We start from the raw sequence: 20797 nt of genomic DNA, 5'->3' as shown, positions 1-20797 counted from the left end.
CTTGAACAAGTGCCTCCTGTAGCGTGCAAGGTTTTTGATTTGCATTGGTGTCCTATAATTATGCTGCATCTGTAGACCAATAAGGCAGAACAGCATTAGAGATTTTTAAACTAGTTTTGTTTACTACTTTTGCTGTTTACACACAGCCTTTTACTTTGTTTTAGAGAACACTGTGAAGCCCACCTTATGGCTCATTGTGGACCCCAATCTAGTGATGCCGTGCCCTGAGGTGTATACTACTTTGCCTCCTGAGCCTCACATGACTCCTTCTTACAAGTCCTTCACTCCAGAGAATAGGACACAGTCTACTGTAGACTATTCAACTGTGGAAGATTCTGAAGAAGAAGCTCTAACATCAAGCAGTGAACTGGTAAAAACAAGTGGCATTGCTTATTTAGGTTTTATACAAAGTTTGAGAATGATATTGGCTTCAAAGGGATGTAGAAAGAAAATTAAAAATTGGATAAAAGTACTTGTTACGTAAAGTATAGGTTTAGATGAGGTCTAAAACAAGTTTCTTTAAAATGTGTTAACAAAATGGTCAATGGAAATGGAGTTCTATTTAGCATTTACCTCTGCAAAGTAACCAGTTTGGCTGCTAGCATTCATATGTATGAATGTAAGGCATAAAATGGGGAGATATCAGCAGTTATGTCCGTATACTTTATTATTAATTTTTATATAATGACAATAATATTGCACAATGCTGCAAAGTGAATATATAGTCATTCACATCAGTCCCTGCCCTTTGGAACCTAGTCTAAATCCCCTACTACACACATATTTTCTCTCTAGGGTCGTTTCTGTCATAAGCCAGTTAGCCTACCAGTATATTTTTTGGTCTGTGGGAGGACACCCATTGTGAGGAAATGAGGATAGATTTCACTTTACACTGTCTGTAACTTGTTTCTCACAAAATATGGACTAAAGATATGTTATAGTCCAATTTAATGTTCCCCAGATCCCCAGGGTGCTGGAAAGGGGTCAGTGTCCCATTTCTTGAGGGTTGAGCTTACCCCAAGTTTTTAAAAGGTGTTTTATTGTTCATTGATGTGGATTTTTTATATGTTTCAATGTTGGGTTTCACGCTATATTAATATTATACTTGTTATTTTACTGTATTCATTGTGTTCATATAAGTGTCTTTTCCGAATGAGAACTGTATGTATCTAATGTTGATTAAATCTAGCCAGGAGGGTCCACTGTTCAATCACTGGGACATATTGATCTTTGCAGATTGTGTGGGTACAGAGGCAATTTAATTATGTTCTCAGTGAGCCGTATTGTGTGGAAAAATATAGGCTAAACATAGGACAATTCCACTCCAGACATCATGGTACCATAGATAGCTCACTATATAAAAAGATAGCTAGAACAAGGGTTTAAAGCTAGGTTGCAAATTTTCAGAATGTGTGCCACTTTGGAGGACAAGTGAGCAGGTGTCCAGATTTCATCAGTTCGTCATATCCGACATCTGTTTTCAGCTGGCCATGTGAAAAGGTATCACAAGTCGTGAGCCACAGAGCTCTTCCTTGCTACTATAAAATAACTAAAGACTCTAATTCTACCTCTGTGTGTATCATGGACTGTGTGAGTATGGGTGCTACCTAAGGTTTTGGAGAATCATCTGGATAATGTTCATTGGGTTTGTACATAGTGTTTTTGCTGTTTTGCATTATATTGTAGTATTTTGCAATGAAAAAAAGGTACTATTGTATCTTTCCTAATCTACCTTACCTGTGTTATCTATGAACCTTGGTATTGAGGTTAATAGTGCGAGCTACGGCTCTAAAACCCTGTTCCGTGAGACACAGGCAAACGCAACCCTACAAATTAACAAATAAAATCCCTATTGGGTATTGCACCCATGAACCAAGCTCAGTGAGGTATCATTGATAACCACTGTGCAGCAGTGCTGACCCATATGCTTAGTTGACTACAGGAGCAAAATGCAACCATGTTTATAATGGGAAATCTACTTCTCAGACATTAGTTTAATTTTGAACACTGCCAGATAATTACAGGATATGACCATAGTAGTGTATATTATAAGGCACATATTACGTGGTAGTAAGAAAAAAAAAAAGGTGTAAAGTGTAGTACAGCATGAGGAGTAAAGATCTGACAGGATATCCATTTAAGGCGTTTCTATTTAAAAAAAACATTGCGTCATTGTGAAAACAACGTTACGTGAATGTGCTCCACGATGACATCTGATACTGGATACTATTTTCTTTGTTTGATCTATTTCCTAATATCGAAAAACCTGTTAGTAATCAAACCTATTCAGTTTAAATAATACCTAGTGTCACCTATTCTCCCCTACCACTGTGTACTCCTGACAGGACTGAATCTAATGAAACAAAGCTGAATACAAAGAAGGAATGAGACTCTCAAAAAAAGGGGTGGGGGGGTGGATCATTCATGAATTGGGAACCTGATAAATTCTCTAATAATTACAGCTACAGATACCAGTTCTTGTATCAAAAGCATACAATCCATTCTTCAATGTGAGTGAATTTGCCATCACCACCTCCATGTTGTACAATCGGTGGTCGAAGTAGGCAGGCATATGGTGATATCCCATACCTTCACTTCTACTGCTTTCATTGCAAAATTATCAAATTCCATTTACTTTTTTATTTTTCGTACCTCCACTTCTAAATTTTCACTTTGACCACTGTGTACATAGTAATAAATTCTAAAAACTTCCTTTAATGATAACGATACAAAAAACTGTGTAAACACATGCTGTGTGTCAGGAGGGTTATTTATTTTTAGATTTTAATTCATTATGGAAACAAAAGAGTGGCTGCCACTGTCACATATGTCTAATATATATTGTCATGATAACTACATAAATAAAATTCTTCCTGGAAAACAGGTTAATGAAAAAAGTAAAAAAATCTCTTTAGTAGGGTCACTCCTTGAATGTATCGTAGCGCATTTAAAATATTAAATCTGAATTATTTATCCATTAAAATTCCTAAACATCTTTGATCTTTAAACAGCTGAATATTAAAAACAAAGCATATGTTATATATTGAGATATTTGTGAAAGTGTTACTACAATTTTATTATCAACAGTCGGGTGTTGCCTCTTTTCCTTAATTTTCACATATGTCTTGCATCTGATAACATTCAAACTTCATAATTTCCCTCAAATATTTAATTTATATATGGGTGTATATAATGAATATTGGTGGTCTTATCACCTTAAGATTATTTGCTATTTTGAATCCTATGCATGTGTCTAAGTCAAATAATTGGAGGTAGTCATTCTAAATGAATAAATATTGATTGTAATGGTTTTCTTTGCGATTTAGTATGTTAGGTCATACCAGGGTTAATTACGCAATCGCACGGGCAGACAGAGCAAATACTTATACTCACTCCTACATTTGTAAATAGTTCACATTTAATAAAGTTCAAACTCACATTCTTTTATTATTAAGAATTAGAGATTATTTGCACAAAGAAAAAAACTACATTAAAGGTATTTTATGTTTCAGGTTCTAAGAAATGTATGGTGTTTTGGTCTTATATTAATCCACATTTTACCAGCAGGAATCCGGTATCTTCGGAGAAGCTATCGCACGTATGATCAGTATAAGATTAATTCTCATTAAGTACTCTGTTAATGGCTTAATTTAAACCAAATATTAGGTGGTTCCTTGAGGCAAGATACTTACACAGCTGATGGAATGAGTTGCCCCCAACTTTGGAGAAGAATCGTTTGAACTGACCTATGACCTGCATTGTACTGGAACATCATAAATCCTGAAGCAATGAAGAACTGAGTTATTTTTTGTGTACATTGTGACATTATTTTTTTTGTCAATTCAAACTGCATAAAAATCCACTGAATAGTATCACTCAATCTTTGACCACACAGACTTCAGGATTGATGAGCTGTTACTGGAATCAGTGTGCGGCGTCATGTATCTGTTATACTTTCTTGTATGTTGTTATACTTTGATATATTTTGCTATTAAATCTCTTTGTGCATTGGAACCACATTAATCGCATCGGACAATCTTTATCGGTGATGATAGAAACGGACATAACACATGCAATCAGAAGGTGCTTATTTATGCACGTCTTTTAACTTACAGATAACTTGAAGATCTTAAAAGTTTCTCACTTCGTAGATTAGAGTGTATTCACACTGCATATTAGGAACTGAATAAAATTTTCAGTTCAGTTGAATAATATTGATATTTTGTGCTTTGGAATGATATTCGTTCATCGTTCCAGGGTGCACACTACTATGATATCATGCCAATCGGTCATTTATTGTCTGATTGACCCGATAATTGACTGAAAGTAAAGTAGTGTATACCCAGCCTAAGCTGTCAGTCTGTTATTTTGTTAAAGTTCAATGGAATTGCTGGTGCATATAGATCTTAAATTTAATGTGCCTACCTCTTTAAAGCTGTGCATCAGTGAAACACATGTCTGTATTTTGCCAATGTTTTTTTTTGCTTGTTTGTTTTTTTGTTAGTGCTCTCTTTGCGTCGCATATATTTATCCCATAATGCTATCCAGAAAAATGTGCTGGTTCTCTTTCAAGCAGCGCAATCAAACTGAGAGACTGGTCAGTCACAATAGGTAGCTGCATAAAAGAATGAACTCTTATGCCATGCCTACCTCAGAGCAGGGGTGTGCAGATGTAAGAGTTGCATCCACGGTAGCAAAAGAGGTTAAATCTAATGGGTATGATTAATTCACAGGTTTATCTGTGATTTAAATAATGAAAAAATATTGAACTTTAGCTAAGTCGTACATATTGACGTCAATGAGATCAATGTAGCTTTGAAATAACATAATTGTCTTTTCCTTAAACCAGTGTACAGAAGATGACAACTCCTTTATTACCTGCCCATCTCCAGCTCACATGCAGAAAGTAAATTACCATTTGAAGAAGGGGCAAGTACAGAGAAATCTAACTCGGCTTGACAGCTGGCCTCGGCCTCCAATAAATTACTGCAACTTGATCTCTCTGGCATTAAGAAATAGTGAGGATGGCAGTCTAAATGTGCAACAAATTTACAGTTTTGTCAGGTAAGCTTATAAAATACATGTTTAAGTGAATATTGTTTAATATTTTCATTTTCCAACACACATAGAGCAATAGGCCGAGACAAGTATCCCCGAAAGTTACTGGAATTAAAAACAAACAAAAAATAGTTTGTATGTCTCCTCAAAAAGCCCATTTAATATTACAAAAGCACAAGTGAAGTAAAAATGGATTTCTAGAAGTGGTCTATGTTTTTGTCATGACCACTGATCAAAATAATGGGTGTATCTTATTCAGTCACCAGTGTAATGTGGAATACTTTGTTCTGGCACATATTCTCTGTCTGACTAGTCTGTAAATGTGTGTTTTAATTTTATTTGCAAATAAAAAAATAAAGCTTTTGAATGGCTCGGTGTCCAAATGACACCCTCCCATGACCATAATCTTCTTCCTGGCAGCGCTAACAAGTGGATCAGCAGATCAGAGAAAGGAAAACCAAAAATGCCTTCAGAGGGTTTATATAAAGTAACACCTGCTCTTTATAAGTGTCTTTTCTTCTTTCTTTTTCTTTCTTTTTTTTTTTTTTATGCTTTGATTCCCAGAGCAATTCCAGAGCACCGTTTGTTTCCAGATGTAGCAAATACAGGTGCAGGGACAGTCCCTGAAGGAGCAAATGAGGGATAGTTAAAGACTCGACCGCCACATCATCAGAGGGCAGCTTATACATCTGATATCCCTTCTGGGTAATACACTATACAGGAACCAGCATTGAACAAAATACAGGGGACTCAATAACCACATAAATGGCTGTGGATGCAATCATGGCCTGCAAGCATGGGCGCAGATCCTGCCCCAAAAAGCACATGTACCAGGTAAACCCTAGTTGGAAGGTGCATTCCAGAATTGTAGAATTCGCTATTAGAAGAGTTTATTCTCTCTCTTTAGTACTCTTTCAGAGCCTATTGTGGAGGAAATATCGTAAAACCTCAGAATAGGGTTTATGGAGTCATGACAAGATGCAAACTGGGGTTTATTTAGGGACCTTGTGTGTAGACTGTATGCCCCAAAGCAGGGAAGAACCAGCTCTGCCTCCTGAACATGTCAAAGAACTGATTAGTTGGATGACTAAGTTCTTTTGTTAAATCTATACTTCTAAAGGATTAAAAAGAACCATATCACACATCCTTAGATTTGGGTGATCTATGAAAGCCCTCTATATATGGATTAGAGGATACTTTTTGGGAGTGTGAATGGTCCTCAGGCAGTGAACCAGGGGAGATAAAAAGAAACCAGATCATTTAATACAGAAATAGTGGAAAGCCTTTTGAAACATAAAGAAGGCATTAATATACAAGATACATGGTTCAGGCATCCTTGCAACATACTTTCGATAAATGACAAAACACTGCGTTTGCACTGTTTTGTCCTACATGGACATTGAGAAAAGGAATTGACTTTCTATATGGGGCATCTAATACTATCCCAGTACAGCTGCTGGACCCTCTGTCATTGCTGTTGCCATCTCAGTTCCTCCTTTTGTTATCTTTACTGCTTCCTTGGTGAAAACAGCTGCTGCCGCACATGGGGAGCATAAGTCCTGGTTCTGCTTCCAACAGTAAGCCTGATACTAAAGTATGTCACTAGACTATTCTCCACTACTCCATGTCGGCAGTTAATCACAAGTGTCCGTGCAGCATGAAAGCAAACGCCTTCTCAACAACCAGAGGAGAATGGAATTCCATTATAACTGGTAAAGCACAGCTATACTTGACTGCAGCTGACTATTTTAAATTTTCTATAGTGACTAGATCCAGATTTGTGTATCCACCTTCCGTTTTTCTCTCCTCATTTCACCCATGACTTGCCACCGATAGCTGCCCAGAAATGTCATCAACCAAGTACTGCTGTATTATCGGTAGCACATACTGCTGCTGCCTTGTAATAGCACCATGTTCTCCAGATTTTTTAAGACAATCTGACAGTGGTGGCAATCATAAATCGACAAGGAGGAACAAGGATTAAAGCCATGATGGCGTTATCACCAATTATGATATGGGCGGAAAAATAGTTTTCAGTCCTTTATGTGACAGGCAAGGACTACATTGTAGCAGACTGTCAGTTGCTGCTAGATTCACCCAGGGGAGTGGACAGTACACAAAGAGGATACAGAGTGTTCTGTCTTCACTATAATCTTCTCTTTAGCCTGAATATAATCAGACAGACAGCATAACCACTCCTACTTCAATGTTGTTTATTCAAATAGTTAAGAATGTTATAATTCAAGTGGTAAAACTGTAATACAGAAATAAGGAAATACATTTACAACATGAACAAATGTATTGTAATGCAAACATGAAAACACATGGCAAAAGTGCATAACTAAGGAGCAATCTTACCATTGATGCTGTGCTAAGGGGAAAGCTATACACTGCACCTCTTGCTTCTTAGCATGTAATATCTAAAATGGAGACCTGTAGCTATCCATGGTGCATTGGTAACTAAACTACAGAGGCTCTGAGAGTTCAATTTAAGTTAATACCAGGCTGACCACTAGATGGAGTTTACACAGAATACATACATATGTAAATACATAACTGCTGAAGGCATAACACTCCCCGCCTGGTATCGATTGATACCACCACTTAAGTCCTCCGAAGGTAACAACAAGATTAGCTCAGATACTGGTCTAAGAAATAACTTAGTCTCTCCGTGCTTGCAAATCTTGACCTCGACCTTACGGACCTTCCTATCTTTGCTTGGGAATGTTTTAGTGACAAGACTTAAAGGCCACTCATTGCGCTGTGATTGACACTCTCTGGCAAGCACAACGTCACCAGGTTTTAAGTTGGGTTTGGCAACTTGCCACTTGTTCCTTGATTGCAGCGTAGAGATGTACTGTCTCTTCCACCTGCCCCAGAAGGTGTTTGCAAGACTTTATACTTGCCTCCATTGACGTTTATATAAGTCTTTGGTGTTGAACTCTCCAGGAGGAGCATGGATAGTCCCAGTTTTCTGGGTAAGAAGAGTGGCAGGAGTAAGCACGAATGGGTCTTCTGGGTCATTAGAAACTGAAGTCAGAGGTCTAGCATTGACAATAGCTGAGACTTCAGCCATGAAGGTTGTTAAACACTCGTGAGTGAGTCTTGCAGTTCCTACTTGTAAGAAGATGGAATCAAGGATTCTGCAAATTATGCTGATCATTCTCTCCCAGGTCCCTCCCATATGAGAAGAATGAGGTGGGTTGAAGGTCCATGCACAACCCTGTTCACTACGGTATCTTTGCACACCTTTCATGTCGATGTTCGAGCAAATTTGTAGTTATTTGGCTGCTCCAACGAAGTTAGTACCTCTGTCGGAGCGGATGTGTTTTATAGGACCACGGATGGAAATGAAACGTCTAAGAGCATTAATGAAGCTTGAAGTGTCCATTGATTCTATGACTTTCAATATGAAAAGCTCTGATAGCCATACAGGTGAATACAACTGCCCAGCGCTTACTGCTTGCATTCGCCCCTCTTGTATGTCGGGTGATAACAATCCAGGGACCAAATACATCAAGACCAACGTTAGAAAAGGGAGGTTCTGTACTAAGCCTGTCTGCTGGAAGATTGGCCATTTTCTGAGATTGAGAAGTACCACGAAGTCTGCGACAAGTGATACATTTGAAGATTATGTTACTTACACGTCGTTTTGCTTCAATAATCCAGAACCCAGCTGATCGTTTGATGTTTGACTTCATTGTGATAGTGTTGCACAATTAAAGAAGTAACGTGGTGACTTCCAGGAATGATTAATGGATGTTTCTCATTGGATTCTAAGTTCGCTTCTTCAAGGCGACCTCCTACTCTCAGCAAATTATGCTTGTCGAGGAATGGGTCTAGCTTCTTCAGGACGCTGTCTCTATGTATAGATTTTCCACTGGTAATACAGTCAATCTCTCTAGCATAGGCTTGATGTTGCACAATACGGATAATGAGGTTCTTGGATTGTTGTGTCTCTTTTATTATGTGTTAGGAACCCCTCCAGCCGGCACAACACAACCCGGAATCTACTCTGCCAATCAGGTGTTCACTGGAGCCCCTGATGGTGGGGACAGACTGGGCCGCAGACTGACAGAGGGTCGTGAAGTGTGTACCGGCTGGGGAGAACCCAGGCAAGCGGAGTGAGGTCCACGCAGAAGTCAAGGGCCGGCAGCAGACAACAGTACCAGTAAACAAGCCGAGGTCAGGGGTCACAGGCGGATAGCAGAAACGGTAAACAGGCCAGGGATCAGGGTCACAGGAAACACAAGCGAAGTCCAATTCAAAGCCAAGGGTCATACACGGGAAATCAGTAGAGGTTCAGAAGACAGGAACAGGAACAAGCAGGTCAGCAGACTGGAGTGATGAAGCTATAACCGGCAATGAGGCAGCAGACCTCATTGCCCTAAATACTGAGGCAGACCAATGAGAGCCCAGCTCTCTAATACATCCAGCTGTTCAAATTAGACCGCAGGCTTGCCCCGCTGTTGCGCACGCGCCTGGCTGCCCTGCAATGCCGGGACGCGGCGCTGAAGAGAGGAGCGTCCATCCGTTGCCACGGCAACGGCAGGCAAGCCCCTGGAAGTGACGTCCCGGTCGCCATAGCGACGACCGGGATGGAGGTAGGAGAGTCGCGGCGGCTGGGCACCGCCGCGGCTCGTAACACTATGTAAGTATTTCGACAGTGATGCCAACCCTTACATCCATTTGCATTTACAGGTGTGGCGTTTTTAAATGACCGAGCTATGTGGGTTAGACAAGTAAAAGCTCTGACAAGTGATTTCCAAGTTGAGAACCTTTGAAATCTGAGGCTCCAGTTGACAATCTGAAATTGTGGTATTGATTGTAGTCAATTGTGTACGGATTTCAACATCTGAGTCCGCATCTACTAACTCAAATGTGTGGCTTTCTGGATTGTTCCAATCTGCTTTGTACAAGAATTCAGGTCCTGTGATCCATGAAGTGTCTTTAAGGAGATTGGCTGTGACAGCTCTTGTAGCGTGGTCTGCAGCATTGTGAACAGTAGATACATAGTGCCACTGTTTTGGATTGGTAGATCTCCTAATCCGTAGCACTCGATTGCTGATATAAACATGAAATCGTCTGGTCTCATTGTTAATGTAGCTTAACACTACTTTACTGTCTGTGTAGAATTCTGCTTCTGCAAGCTCAATAGGCAACTCAGATGCGATGAGTTCAGCTAACTCAATAGCTAATACTGCAGCACAAAGTTTCAGTCTGAGTACGGTGTGCTCTGGTTGTGGTGCTAACTTTGCTTTGCCCATAACAAACCCGATATGACATTGTCCTTTTATGTCCACAGTTTTAAGATATGTAACAGCTGCTATTGCTTTAATTGAAGCATCAGAGAATACACACAGGCTCTGGTTCTGCACCTCTGTAGAAGGCACAGGAGCATATGGACGCGCAATATAAAGGTTAGTTAAGGCACATAGGGAATTCTTCCACTCTTCCCACTGATCCTTTTTCTGTGTAGGCAGTGGGGCATCCCAGTCAGATGACTCGCAGGTTAGGTCCCTGAGCAGGGCTTTACCTTGGATAGTGACAGGAGCTGCAAATCCTAAGGGGTCATACAAGCTGTTTATAGCAGACAAGATACCTCTGCGAGTGAAGGGCTTTTCTTCATTGTTCACTTGGAAGGTGAAGGAATCAGATTTTAAGTCCCATAAGAGCCCAAGGCTACGTTGAGCTGGTGGAGAATCAGTTATAAAATCTAAAACCTTTAAATCACTAGTATGGTCTTGAGAAAGACTCCTCTGCTGTTAGAAGCTATTTTGTGAAGCCTGAGGTTTGAGCAGAGAAGCATTTCCTGAGCTCTTTTGAGGAGGCTGACCGCAGTCTCATATGTTTGGTAAAGATTTTAAACAATCATCCACATAGAAGTCCTTTTCTACGAGCTGTCTAACATCTGAACCATACTCTTGCTCACCCTCATGAGCTGAATGTCTAAGTCCATAGATGGCAACTGCAGGAGAAGGGCTGTTACCAAAGATGTGTACCCTCATGCGGTACTCTGCAATGTCTTTAGAAGGGTCATTGTCTCTGAACCAAAGGAATCTTAGAAAATTCCTGTCTTTTTCTCTTACAAGGAAACAATGGAACATTTGTTGAATATCAGCAGTGAAGGCGATAGCGTCCTTTCGGAAGCGCATAAGTACTCCGAGAAGTTTGTTGTTAAGATCTGGTCCTGTCAACAGAATGTCATTTAAGGAGATGCCTTCAAACTTGGCACTGGAGTCAAACACGACTCTGATCTGACCTGGTTTCTTCGGGTGATATACTCCAGACATAGGTAGGTACCAGCATTCCTCTGTATCTTTGAGGATGGGAGCTATCTCAGCATGGCCATTCTCAAATATTTTGTTCATGAAAGAGAAGAAGTGATCTCTCATCTCTGGTTTCCTGTGAAAGTTACGTTTAAGTGAAGAGAAGCGTTTAAGTACTTGTTCTCTGTTGTTAGGTAGGCGAGGTCTGTGGGTTCTAAAGGGTAGAGGTGTAACCCAGCTGTTTGCCTCATCTTTGACTAGTCCATTCTGCATTATTTCTAAGAATTGTTTATCCTCAATGGACATTGCCACCTGATCATCCTTCTGTGTTCTTTGGAAGACTGTGCACCCTAGATGCAGGACCGTCTCTTCCATTGGGCACGATGGGCAGGTGCCCGGGGGCCCTGCAGGCAAGGGGGGCCCATCTGAATCCTGTGCTCGCAGTGAATGCTGGGCATGATGTCACGCCCAGCATTCACTGCAACCACAGCACGGAAGAGGGCAGAAGAGACTCAGCGGCGCGGAAAAAAGAAGAGGATCGGACTTGAGGTAAGTTAAGGGGGCCCATATATATGTGTGTGTATGTGTATGTGTATATATATATATATATATATGTGTATATGTAAAAAAAAACGTGATTGTATATATAATCACTTTTTTTTTACATACACACACTATATCTAATATATAAATGCTTAGTGGCGTCTGTCTGTGTGTGTGGGGAAAAAAACCCCAAGTTGCAGCGCCACCTGCGGGGCAGAGTTATGCACTGACCTACTAAATTCTTAGTGTGTGTGGGAAAAAAAATTCAAAAAGGGCTGAAATTTGGTAGGGCTCAAACTCATTTTCATGAGGTAATTTTACCTCATGAACACACATGTGTAGAGGCGTGCGTTAGTGTGTGTGTGTGGAAAAAACAATTTTCTCAGAAAGGGCTCATCCAATTGACCTGAAATTTGGTATACTGACATTATTTGACAAAAAAATTAGAATAGTCAAGTCAGTTTACTACCCCTCCCACGGGGGGAAGGGGGGATGGTGGAAGTTAAGGCTAAATTTACCAGTTGAGGGGTCAAACTAATTTTCGTGAGGTAATTTTACCTCATGAACACACATTAAAAAGGCCGCTTGCGTCGGGAACTAACGCTCTTCCCCTGAGGAGGCCCGGGCTAGGTCCAAATGCATGACAAGAACCTTTTTAAGACCTTAAGTAGCTTGATTTGACTAGAATGCATGAGTATCATGCACGGGTTAACGTGTGTGTGTGTGTGTGTGTATATATGTATATATATATATATATATATATATATATATATATATATATATATATATATATATATATATATATATATATATATATATATATATATTATAATTATTTTTTTTAATTTATTTTTTTAGGGGCCCGGTACACTGCATTGCCCGGTGGCCCATAAAGTAGTTAAGGTGGCCCTGCCTAGATGATCTTGGTAGTTGTCACAGATGTGATTGTCACTAGAGGAGTTTATGACAGGACAGTGTGGAAATTCTTTCATGAGAAAGCGATTGTGACATGGTTGGAAAATTGAAGGACGTCCATTTCCCAAGGTATGGGTAAGCATGCTGTTAACAGAAGATGGTCTGTGTACGTTTCCCAGACATACATCTCCTATTATGACCCATCCCAGATCGAGTCGTTGAGCATAAGGTGCATTGTATGGACCGTTGATCTGGCTTCTGACTTTGTGAACCCCTAAGATATCTCTCCCTATGAGTAGAATGATCTGGGCTTTAGGGTCCAGTTCCGGTAACAGGTGTGCTATACGTTTCAAGTGTGCATGATGAATAGCTCAGACTTGCCAACTCTCCCGAAATATCCGGGAGACTCCCGCATTTTGCGAGAGTCTCCCGGGCTCCCGGGCGAGTGTGGCAATCCCCCGCATCTGGATAATTCTGCCCACTTCCTAGTGAAGTGGGCAGAATTAAGTCCCAAACGCCGCGATTCCCGGTGAATCGCGGCGTTTGGCCCCGCCCCCCGCTGTCAAATGACGCATTTTGCGTCATCACGTCATGGGGGCAGGTCCAAAATGACGCCACTTGGAGCCCCGCCCCCCTGTTACGCCAACCTCCTCTGCAGGCTCCCGGATTTCACCAACAGAAAGTTGGTAAGTATGGAATAGCTGCATCTGGTGTGTCACAAATCGGGATCTTAGCCGCACTTACCTCATCCGCCGCTGTCATATCACGGCTACCTGGGTCCCTTCTGGTCATCTGCAGCATTCCCGTTCTCCACACCTTCATTTGTAAACAAACACATACTGTTTGTCCTGCTGCATGGGCGCGGCCATCTTGGATGCAGTCAGGTGATCATTCCAAACCAACCAGATTCAGAAGCTGTGATCACATGAACTGATCAGCCAATAGTTGTTTGGGACATCCTATTTAAACCTGCTGCTGTGATCTGTTCATTGCCAGAACAACACACTTCTCTCCAGAGGATAGTTCTTGGCTTCAGTGTTCCTGACTGCATTACAAGTGCACTGTTCCTGACTGCATTACAAGTGCAGTGTTCCTGTCAACATTTCTAGACTGCTCATTCCTCTGCTATATTCTACAATGAGCAAAAAGATCATCCAGGCTGCTAAGTTCTGTTTCACTCATGCTCCAGCTAGTCCCAAGGGTCCCGAATCGGATCAAGACATTCAGACGACCGTGACATGGTGTAGGGATTTCAGACCTGTTATCTGGGATCTGGTTGCACTCAGTGATAGTTGGTAAGGGAAGACAAGTCTTTCCATCCATGGACTCGACTTGATAACCAGTAGCTCTCCTCCCTGTTGTCTCAAAACTCCCTGCACAAGTCTTTAAGGAGTAAGGAGTGTTGGGGCCTTTGATACTAAAGATTTCAAAGAAGGTTGATTTGGCTTGAGACTTGTTACTTTGATCGTCTAGGAGTGCATAGAGTTTGACAACTTTGGGTAGACTCTTACTAAACAGATTTTGGAACAAGATCTGCCGTTTATGGCTTCTTTGCAGACTTCAGTACATTGTGAAGTGATCTCTGGTGTGACTGTAGTAGTGTTCCTTCCCTCTCCACTGTGCTCCCCGCCATGCTCGGTGTCACTTTGACTGTGTAATAAAGTCCATGGGGGAGGCCCAGGGTGTAGAGCTGTGTTGTGATCTGTGCTGTTGCACTCTGTTCAGTTGACACTGACCTTACAGTCCTTGGCGAAGTGGGATGTTGAAGAGCAGCACTTGTAGCAGATGTGGTTTTCTCGAAGGAAGGCTTTGCGGTTCTCCAGGGACTTCTCTCTGAAGGTTCTGCATTTCAGGAGTGGATGTGGTCTCCGATGTAGAGGACACTGTTTGCTAGATCCTTGTCTTTAGTCTCTTGACTGATATATCTGGAAGACCTGTGGAAGGAATCTGGAGGATACACATTAGTCTTGTGAACTGCAACTAATGTTTTGCTTGGGGTAGGGTAAAGGCAAAACTAGGATCGTTCCTGACCTTGGCTAGCTGGTGTACGAAGTCCACAAAAACAGAGAATGGGGGAAATGGCACATTGTTCTGCTGTTTGTATTTGGAGCTATGGGTGACCCATTGTTCCTGCAGACTGTAAGGTAGCTTTTGAAGTATGGGGTTAATGTCTCTGGCTGTGTCAAGATAGGCAAGTCCCGGTAAGTCTCCTTGAGACTTGGCTACCTGAAGCTCCATTAATAAGTCACTCAGTTCTCTAAGTCTCTGGTAGCCCTTGTTAGGTAATCTAGGGAAATCATCAATTCTTTTGAATAGTGCACCTTCTATTGCTTCTGGTGAGCCATAACATTCCTCAAGTCTATCCCTCGATCATTTTAAGGCCAGACTCTGGGTAGTTTATATTAATTGCTCTGATCCTTTTAGCATATTCAACAGACTCCTTTCCAAACCATTTAATTAAGAGGTCTATCTCCTCGCTATATGAAAGGTCTAAGCCTCTGATTGCATCTAGGAAGGAGGATCGCCAAGCTCTGAAGCTCTCGGGTCGATCATTAAACTTTGAAAGTCCTTGTGATATTAGCTCTCGTCGTGCAAGAAACTTGGCAAAGTCTAGTGTGTCCTGGTTGGCTCTAGGATGTGCTGTCGGTGTATGAACATAGTGAGTAAGTGGTGTGTGGTCATACCTGCTAGGATTGTCTGTTTCCAGCCGGCTTGTGTCATACCACTTTTGTCTGCAGGAGGCGCTGCCTTTGATGTAGTTTACAGACTCAAACTCTGGGCGTGGGGGAGGGATGTCCCCTGTGGTTTCACCTTGTGTAGAATTCTCTTGCTTGTAAATTTGGGGTTTGTTGTTCACATGTGGTTGCACTGTACAGCGTGTTAGACTTTTTTCACTGATAAAGTCTGTACCTTGTGCTTCTGGAGGGTTGCTACTCATTTTGGAGATTTGATGGACATATTCTGATGTGCGTTGCAGTGGATCTTGGGATCCGAGCTCTGAGTCAAGTACATTGATGTTGCCTTTTATATCAGGGCGACCTGCAGTCTCCAAGAAGTCTGCTTCAGCAATGGCAGCTGCGGCTTCCTTCTCTGCAGCAAGCTTTTCCATAATTGCCTCTGCTGTCATTTCTGCCTCCTGACGTGATTTCTCTGCCTCCGAACGTGATTTCTCTATTGTCATTTCTGCCTCCTGACGTGATTTCTCTATTTTCAATTGCATTTCTTGCTCTGCAAAGTTGGTGCGTACTTTCGCGGCTACAGCTTTTGCATGGGCAATGATGGCTGCGTTGCTGACAGATGAGGATTTTGAGGAAGCAGGTGTTTGAGACCTTGTTTTTTCTGTGACATGATGTTGAGAGGTAGGTGTTTGACTGTATGGAGATCACTATATTTCAGTATACAGGTAACTGCGTATACTGAGTGCCAGTTTCTGAGAAGTCAGAGTGTTGGCTCCTTTTAAGGAGGTGCTTGACTATGCAGGAACTACTTTATTGCTGAATCAGGATGGCTTCACTGACAATTTGTAGGTTTCTGTGAAGTCAAGTGCCTGTACTCCTCTTGCTGAGTGGCCACTGTGTTGCAGACTGTGTAGAAACTGCTGAGTTGTCCTATGCAGATAGCTGAGTTGGCAGCGTAGCAGGTCTGTTTATTTAGAATATATGTATTCCACTTGCCGACAGCCAATGTTTTACTGTTCTGTCTTCACTATAATCTTCTCTTTAGCCTGAATATAATCAGGCAGACAGCATAACCACTCCTACTTCAATGTTGTTTATTCCATACTTGCCAACTCCCGGAAACTTGCTTCCAGGAGTTGGGGGCGTGACTGGAGGGCGGGAGGGGGGCGTCACAGTACTGTACGACGCGGGGCCAAAATGACGTGATGGATGTCGGGCGGGCGTGATGACGTCACGCCCGACATGCACTGAGAGCGCCGCACAGAGGAGGAGACCAGGGAGGGAGCCGGATCACCAGCTGAGAGCAAGGTAAGTATTTTCTTCTTCTTTTTTTCAGAAACTTTTTTTTTTTTTAGCTGCCTCTGACGGGCCCCCTGGGCTGCAGGACCCCCGGGCACCTGCCCATCATGCCCTATGTAAGAGACGGCCCTGCCTAATCATTGAGGGTTTGTAATGTTTGCACACTTCCAAAACAGGACCCCAACTTTCCAGAAGACAGCTAAATGACAACAAAGCTGCAAGAACAAGTAAGAAAAAACAGGTAAGAGAATCTGTCTAAATTTGTTTACGAGAAAATACTCCTGAATTTTGAGGTGGGAGGGGGCGCTATGTGTGTATTAACCTAGGGTGGCCAGAACCCTTAATCAGGCCCTGTGTGTGCATCTACCAAAATTAAGCATGCAAGTTTTTGCTGCATTTACCATTACTCCATTCATTACTTTCTGTACCAGTCAATAAGCCGTGGTTAATCTGTGCATTTTTCACCAAAGCATTAGCTTCTGTTGTCTATAGTCTGTGAGTTGGTATGCTGTTATAGGCTGAATGTAAAAGCTTGGTTATTGGCTAAAAGCCCACTTATCACTCTCACCTGCCCTCAAGGTTTGTTTTTAAACTTGGAAATAAACACTTCCAGCTCCAGGTGCACACTAATTATGTCATCAGTACATCAATCCCATAAATCAAAATAAAAGTAGCGCTAAATAGTGATATATAGGTGTGTTCTTAACTTGAAAAATCAAATTAAACCAAGTCAGGATACATAAAGCTAGAGATAGTAGTATATAAATAAATATATACATTATACATAGTCCACATAAATTAGTAAATTGGCAATTGAAAGTAAACATATAAAAAAAAATAGATTTTTGATCAAGACTGGGTTCAACAGATGAAACGTGCCAAATATACTACACTGGGATCGCTGATTCAGTTATCTGATATTGGACTCATTTTATATTTACACTGGTACCAGTTTTTTTCCCTCCAGAATTTATGTGCTCTAATTGGAACTTGCTACCAATTCTGAAATCAATCCCCACGTTTTTTTGCAATTGAAGACCTACTTACCTTTGCTATTTCTAACGTCACTAAAGGCGAGGAAACCTACTTCTGTGCTTCTGGGTAATGTTTTCTGACAGTTGTGTACAGAACACCCGGACGGAGTTGCACCATTGGAACTGCTGTGACCATTAAATGAGTTATATCAGTAATTTCCTATGCAAGTCCTTTGCCAGGGACATTCCATCAGGATCTGGACAGGGAATACCATTAATATACTAGCATTACTTTGATTGCTATATATCTTTCAATTTATGGGACAATTTTCTGGAAATCTTGGAGGGATTTTATTGTGATTATATATTTATATGAACTACCATATATTTACTAGATTTACATGGACATACTCATCAATTTAGTCTGTTTATAGACATCATTTGTGATTCCATTTATACAGCTTTTAGTCCCAGTGTTTTGTATATGTTTTGATTTCAATTACCAATTAACTAATTTGAGGCCTTTGTATTATATTTATTGAGACATTAAAAATATTTTTTTTTTTATATACTACTATCTCAGGTTTTATGTATCCTACCATAGTTTCATTTGGATTTTCAAGTTAAGGACACAGCTTTATATCACTATTCAGTGCTGCCTTTTTTGGTTTGTGATGGTTATTGATTAGGGGCTAGTAATTGGCGATTTGTGTTTATTTGGTGTGGTGCAGCCCAGTGCGGGATTCATTTTTCTTTATTTGTTCTTTTTACATCAGTCCCATCCATTATTTTTAAACTTTTTTTCTTTCACATGCAATTCACCTCCCCAAGGAATCATCATCATCATCATTTATTTATATAGCGCCAGCAAATTCAGTAGCGCTTTACAATTGGGAACAAACATTAATAAAACAATACTAGGTAATACAGACAGACAGAGAGGTAAGAGGGCCCTGCTCGAAAGCTTACAATCTATGGTACAATGGGAGTTTGAAACACAAGGGCACGTGCTACATCATATTGCACATTGGACCAGCTAGAATGCATAGGTAATAATTATTGAGTGGGCTGTGTGATCAGTCACACAGCAATGTTGGTTAGAGGGTTGTTGTCTTGTGTTAGCTGTGTAGAGGGTGATAAATGGGTTACCTAGGGAGATTAAGATGTTGGTTGAGGAATATCATAAGCTTGTCTGAAGAAGTGGGTTTTCAGAGAATGATTGAAGGTTTGAAGACTAGAGGAAAGTCTTATTGTGCGAGGGAGGGAATTCCACAAAGTGGGTGCAACCCCAAAATAGTCCTGTAACCGGGAATGGGAGGATGTGATGAGAGTGGAAGAGAGACACAGACCTTGTGCAGAACGGAGGTGTCGAGTTGGGAGATATTTTGAGACAAGTGAGGAGATGTATGTCGATACAATTTTGTTGACAGTCTTGTATGTTATTAGAAGAATTTTATATTGGATTCGTTGAAAAACAGGCAACCTATGTAGAGACTGAAAGAGTAGCTCAGCAGAGGAAGAACAGTTTGCAAGGAAAACAATATAGCCGCTGCATGCTAAATAGAGTGTAGGGGTTCAAGTCTGATTTTGGGAAGCTCAGTAAGGAGGGAATTGCAATAGTTGATGCAGGAGATGATGAGTGCATGAATTAAGGTTTTAGCAGTGTCTTGTGTGAGATGTGTGTGTATTCTGGAAATGTTCTTTAGATGTATGTAACATGATTTAGATATAGAGTCGACATGGGGAAGAATGGATAGTTGTGAGTCAAGGCAGCGAGCTTGTGGGGTGGGATTTATGATCATGTTAACAGAAATAGAAATGTCAGGCAGGAAACTTCTGTTTTTGGGTGGGAATATTAATTCAGTTTTTGAAAGATTGAGTTTGAGTTGGCGAGAAGACATCCAAGATGAAGTGGCAGAAAGACAGTCAGTAACGCGAGACAACACAGATGGTGAGAGATCAGGAGAGGTTAGATAGATTTGTGTATCCTCTGCATAGAGATGATATTGAAATCCAAAGGAGCTTATTAGTTTTCCAAGAGAAGTGGTGTAGATAGAGAATAGCAGAGGACCTAGGTCTGAGCATTGGGTTACTCCAACTGATAAAGGAAGTGGAGTAGAGGTGGATCCAGAGAAATTAACACTGAAAGAGTGATTAGATAGGTAGGATGAGAACCAGGATAGGACAGTGCCTTCAAGACCTAGGGATTGTAGCGTTTGTATGAGGAGAGAGTGGTCAATAGTTTCAAATGCAGCAGAGACATCCAGGACAATTGGAAGAGAGTAATGGCCTTCAGGAATAATTCACACATTTTGTGAAAGTTATGGAGTTTTCGATATACAAGCTTGTTTTATTATGCATAATTTGATACAAGCTATTTGTTTCTACAATTCTCAGGGAGCAGTTTCCATTTTTCCGGGCTGCTCCAGATGGCTGGAAGAATACAGTTCGTCACAACCTTTGCTTCAGCAGTAGTTTTGAGAAGAGTGCTGGCTGGGTATGTGCTGATGGACACAGACGTTCTTGTCTGTGGAAACTAACGCGCCAGGGACGGAAAAAATTCCGCGCAGAGATGCATGCCTTATCGGATGAGTCACTACTTGTGTTGCGAAGGAGCATGAACAAACCAGGTTATAAAAGAAACTTTATAATTAACTATCACTTATCTGAAAAGAGGGTACAATTAACATGCTATATCCTGTATTATTTTAGCACATGTAAGGGTCACCAGAAAATCTGAGGCCTTGCAGAACATTTTCAGCTTTGGGATCCTGTCCATGATTGTATCCTCTTATGTGGGCAGGCAAATAATTTAACTTATCAATATGGTGGGGACTTTGGGGTTACACATCTTGCCTCCTCTGATAAGGATCCGAATGGGTTGGCCATAAAGCATGAAACATTATATGTTTTGTGGAATGAGACCTTTCATCATCATCATCATCATCATCATATTATATACCGCCACTAATTTCACAGCACTGTACAGAGAACTCGCTCACATCAGTCTCTGTCGCATTGGAGCTTACAGTCTAAATTCACACTCACACACACGCACACA

At 41.1% G+C, this 20797-nt stretch overlaps 1 protein-coding gene across 1 annotated transcript in view; it reads left to right on the top strand.

Annotated features, from left to right (window-relative positions):
- The window catches only part of FOXR1 (forkhead box R1), a 49598-nt gene extending 29046 nt beyond the window's left edge, over nucleotides 1–20552 (top strand). Inside the window, exons 3-6 of the mRNA XM_075189613.1 lie at nucleotides 165–370; nucleotides 4850–5064; nucleotides 20134–20366; nucleotides 20449–20552. Of these exons, the coding sequence (XP_075045714.1) occupies nucleotides 165–370; nucleotides 4850–5064; nucleotides 20134–20366; nucleotides 20449–20552 (758 nt within the window). The remainder of the gene's footprint in view (nucleotides 1–164; nucleotides 371–4849; nucleotides 5065–20133; nucleotides 20367–20448) is intronic.
- The last annotated feature ends 245 nt before the right edge of the window (nucleotides 20553–20797 follow it).

This window comes from Mixophyes fleayi, chromosome 11, assembly GCF_038048845.1.
Source record: "Mixophyes fleayi isolate aMixFle1 chromosome 11, aMixFle1.hap1, whole genome shotgun sequence".
Lineage (NCBI taxonomy): Eukaryota > Metazoa > Chordata > Amphibia > Anura > Limnodynastidae > Mixophyes > Mixophyes fleayi.
Note: the sequence above shows the minus strand (reverse complement) of the source record. Positions and strands in the feature narration are given on the sequence as shown.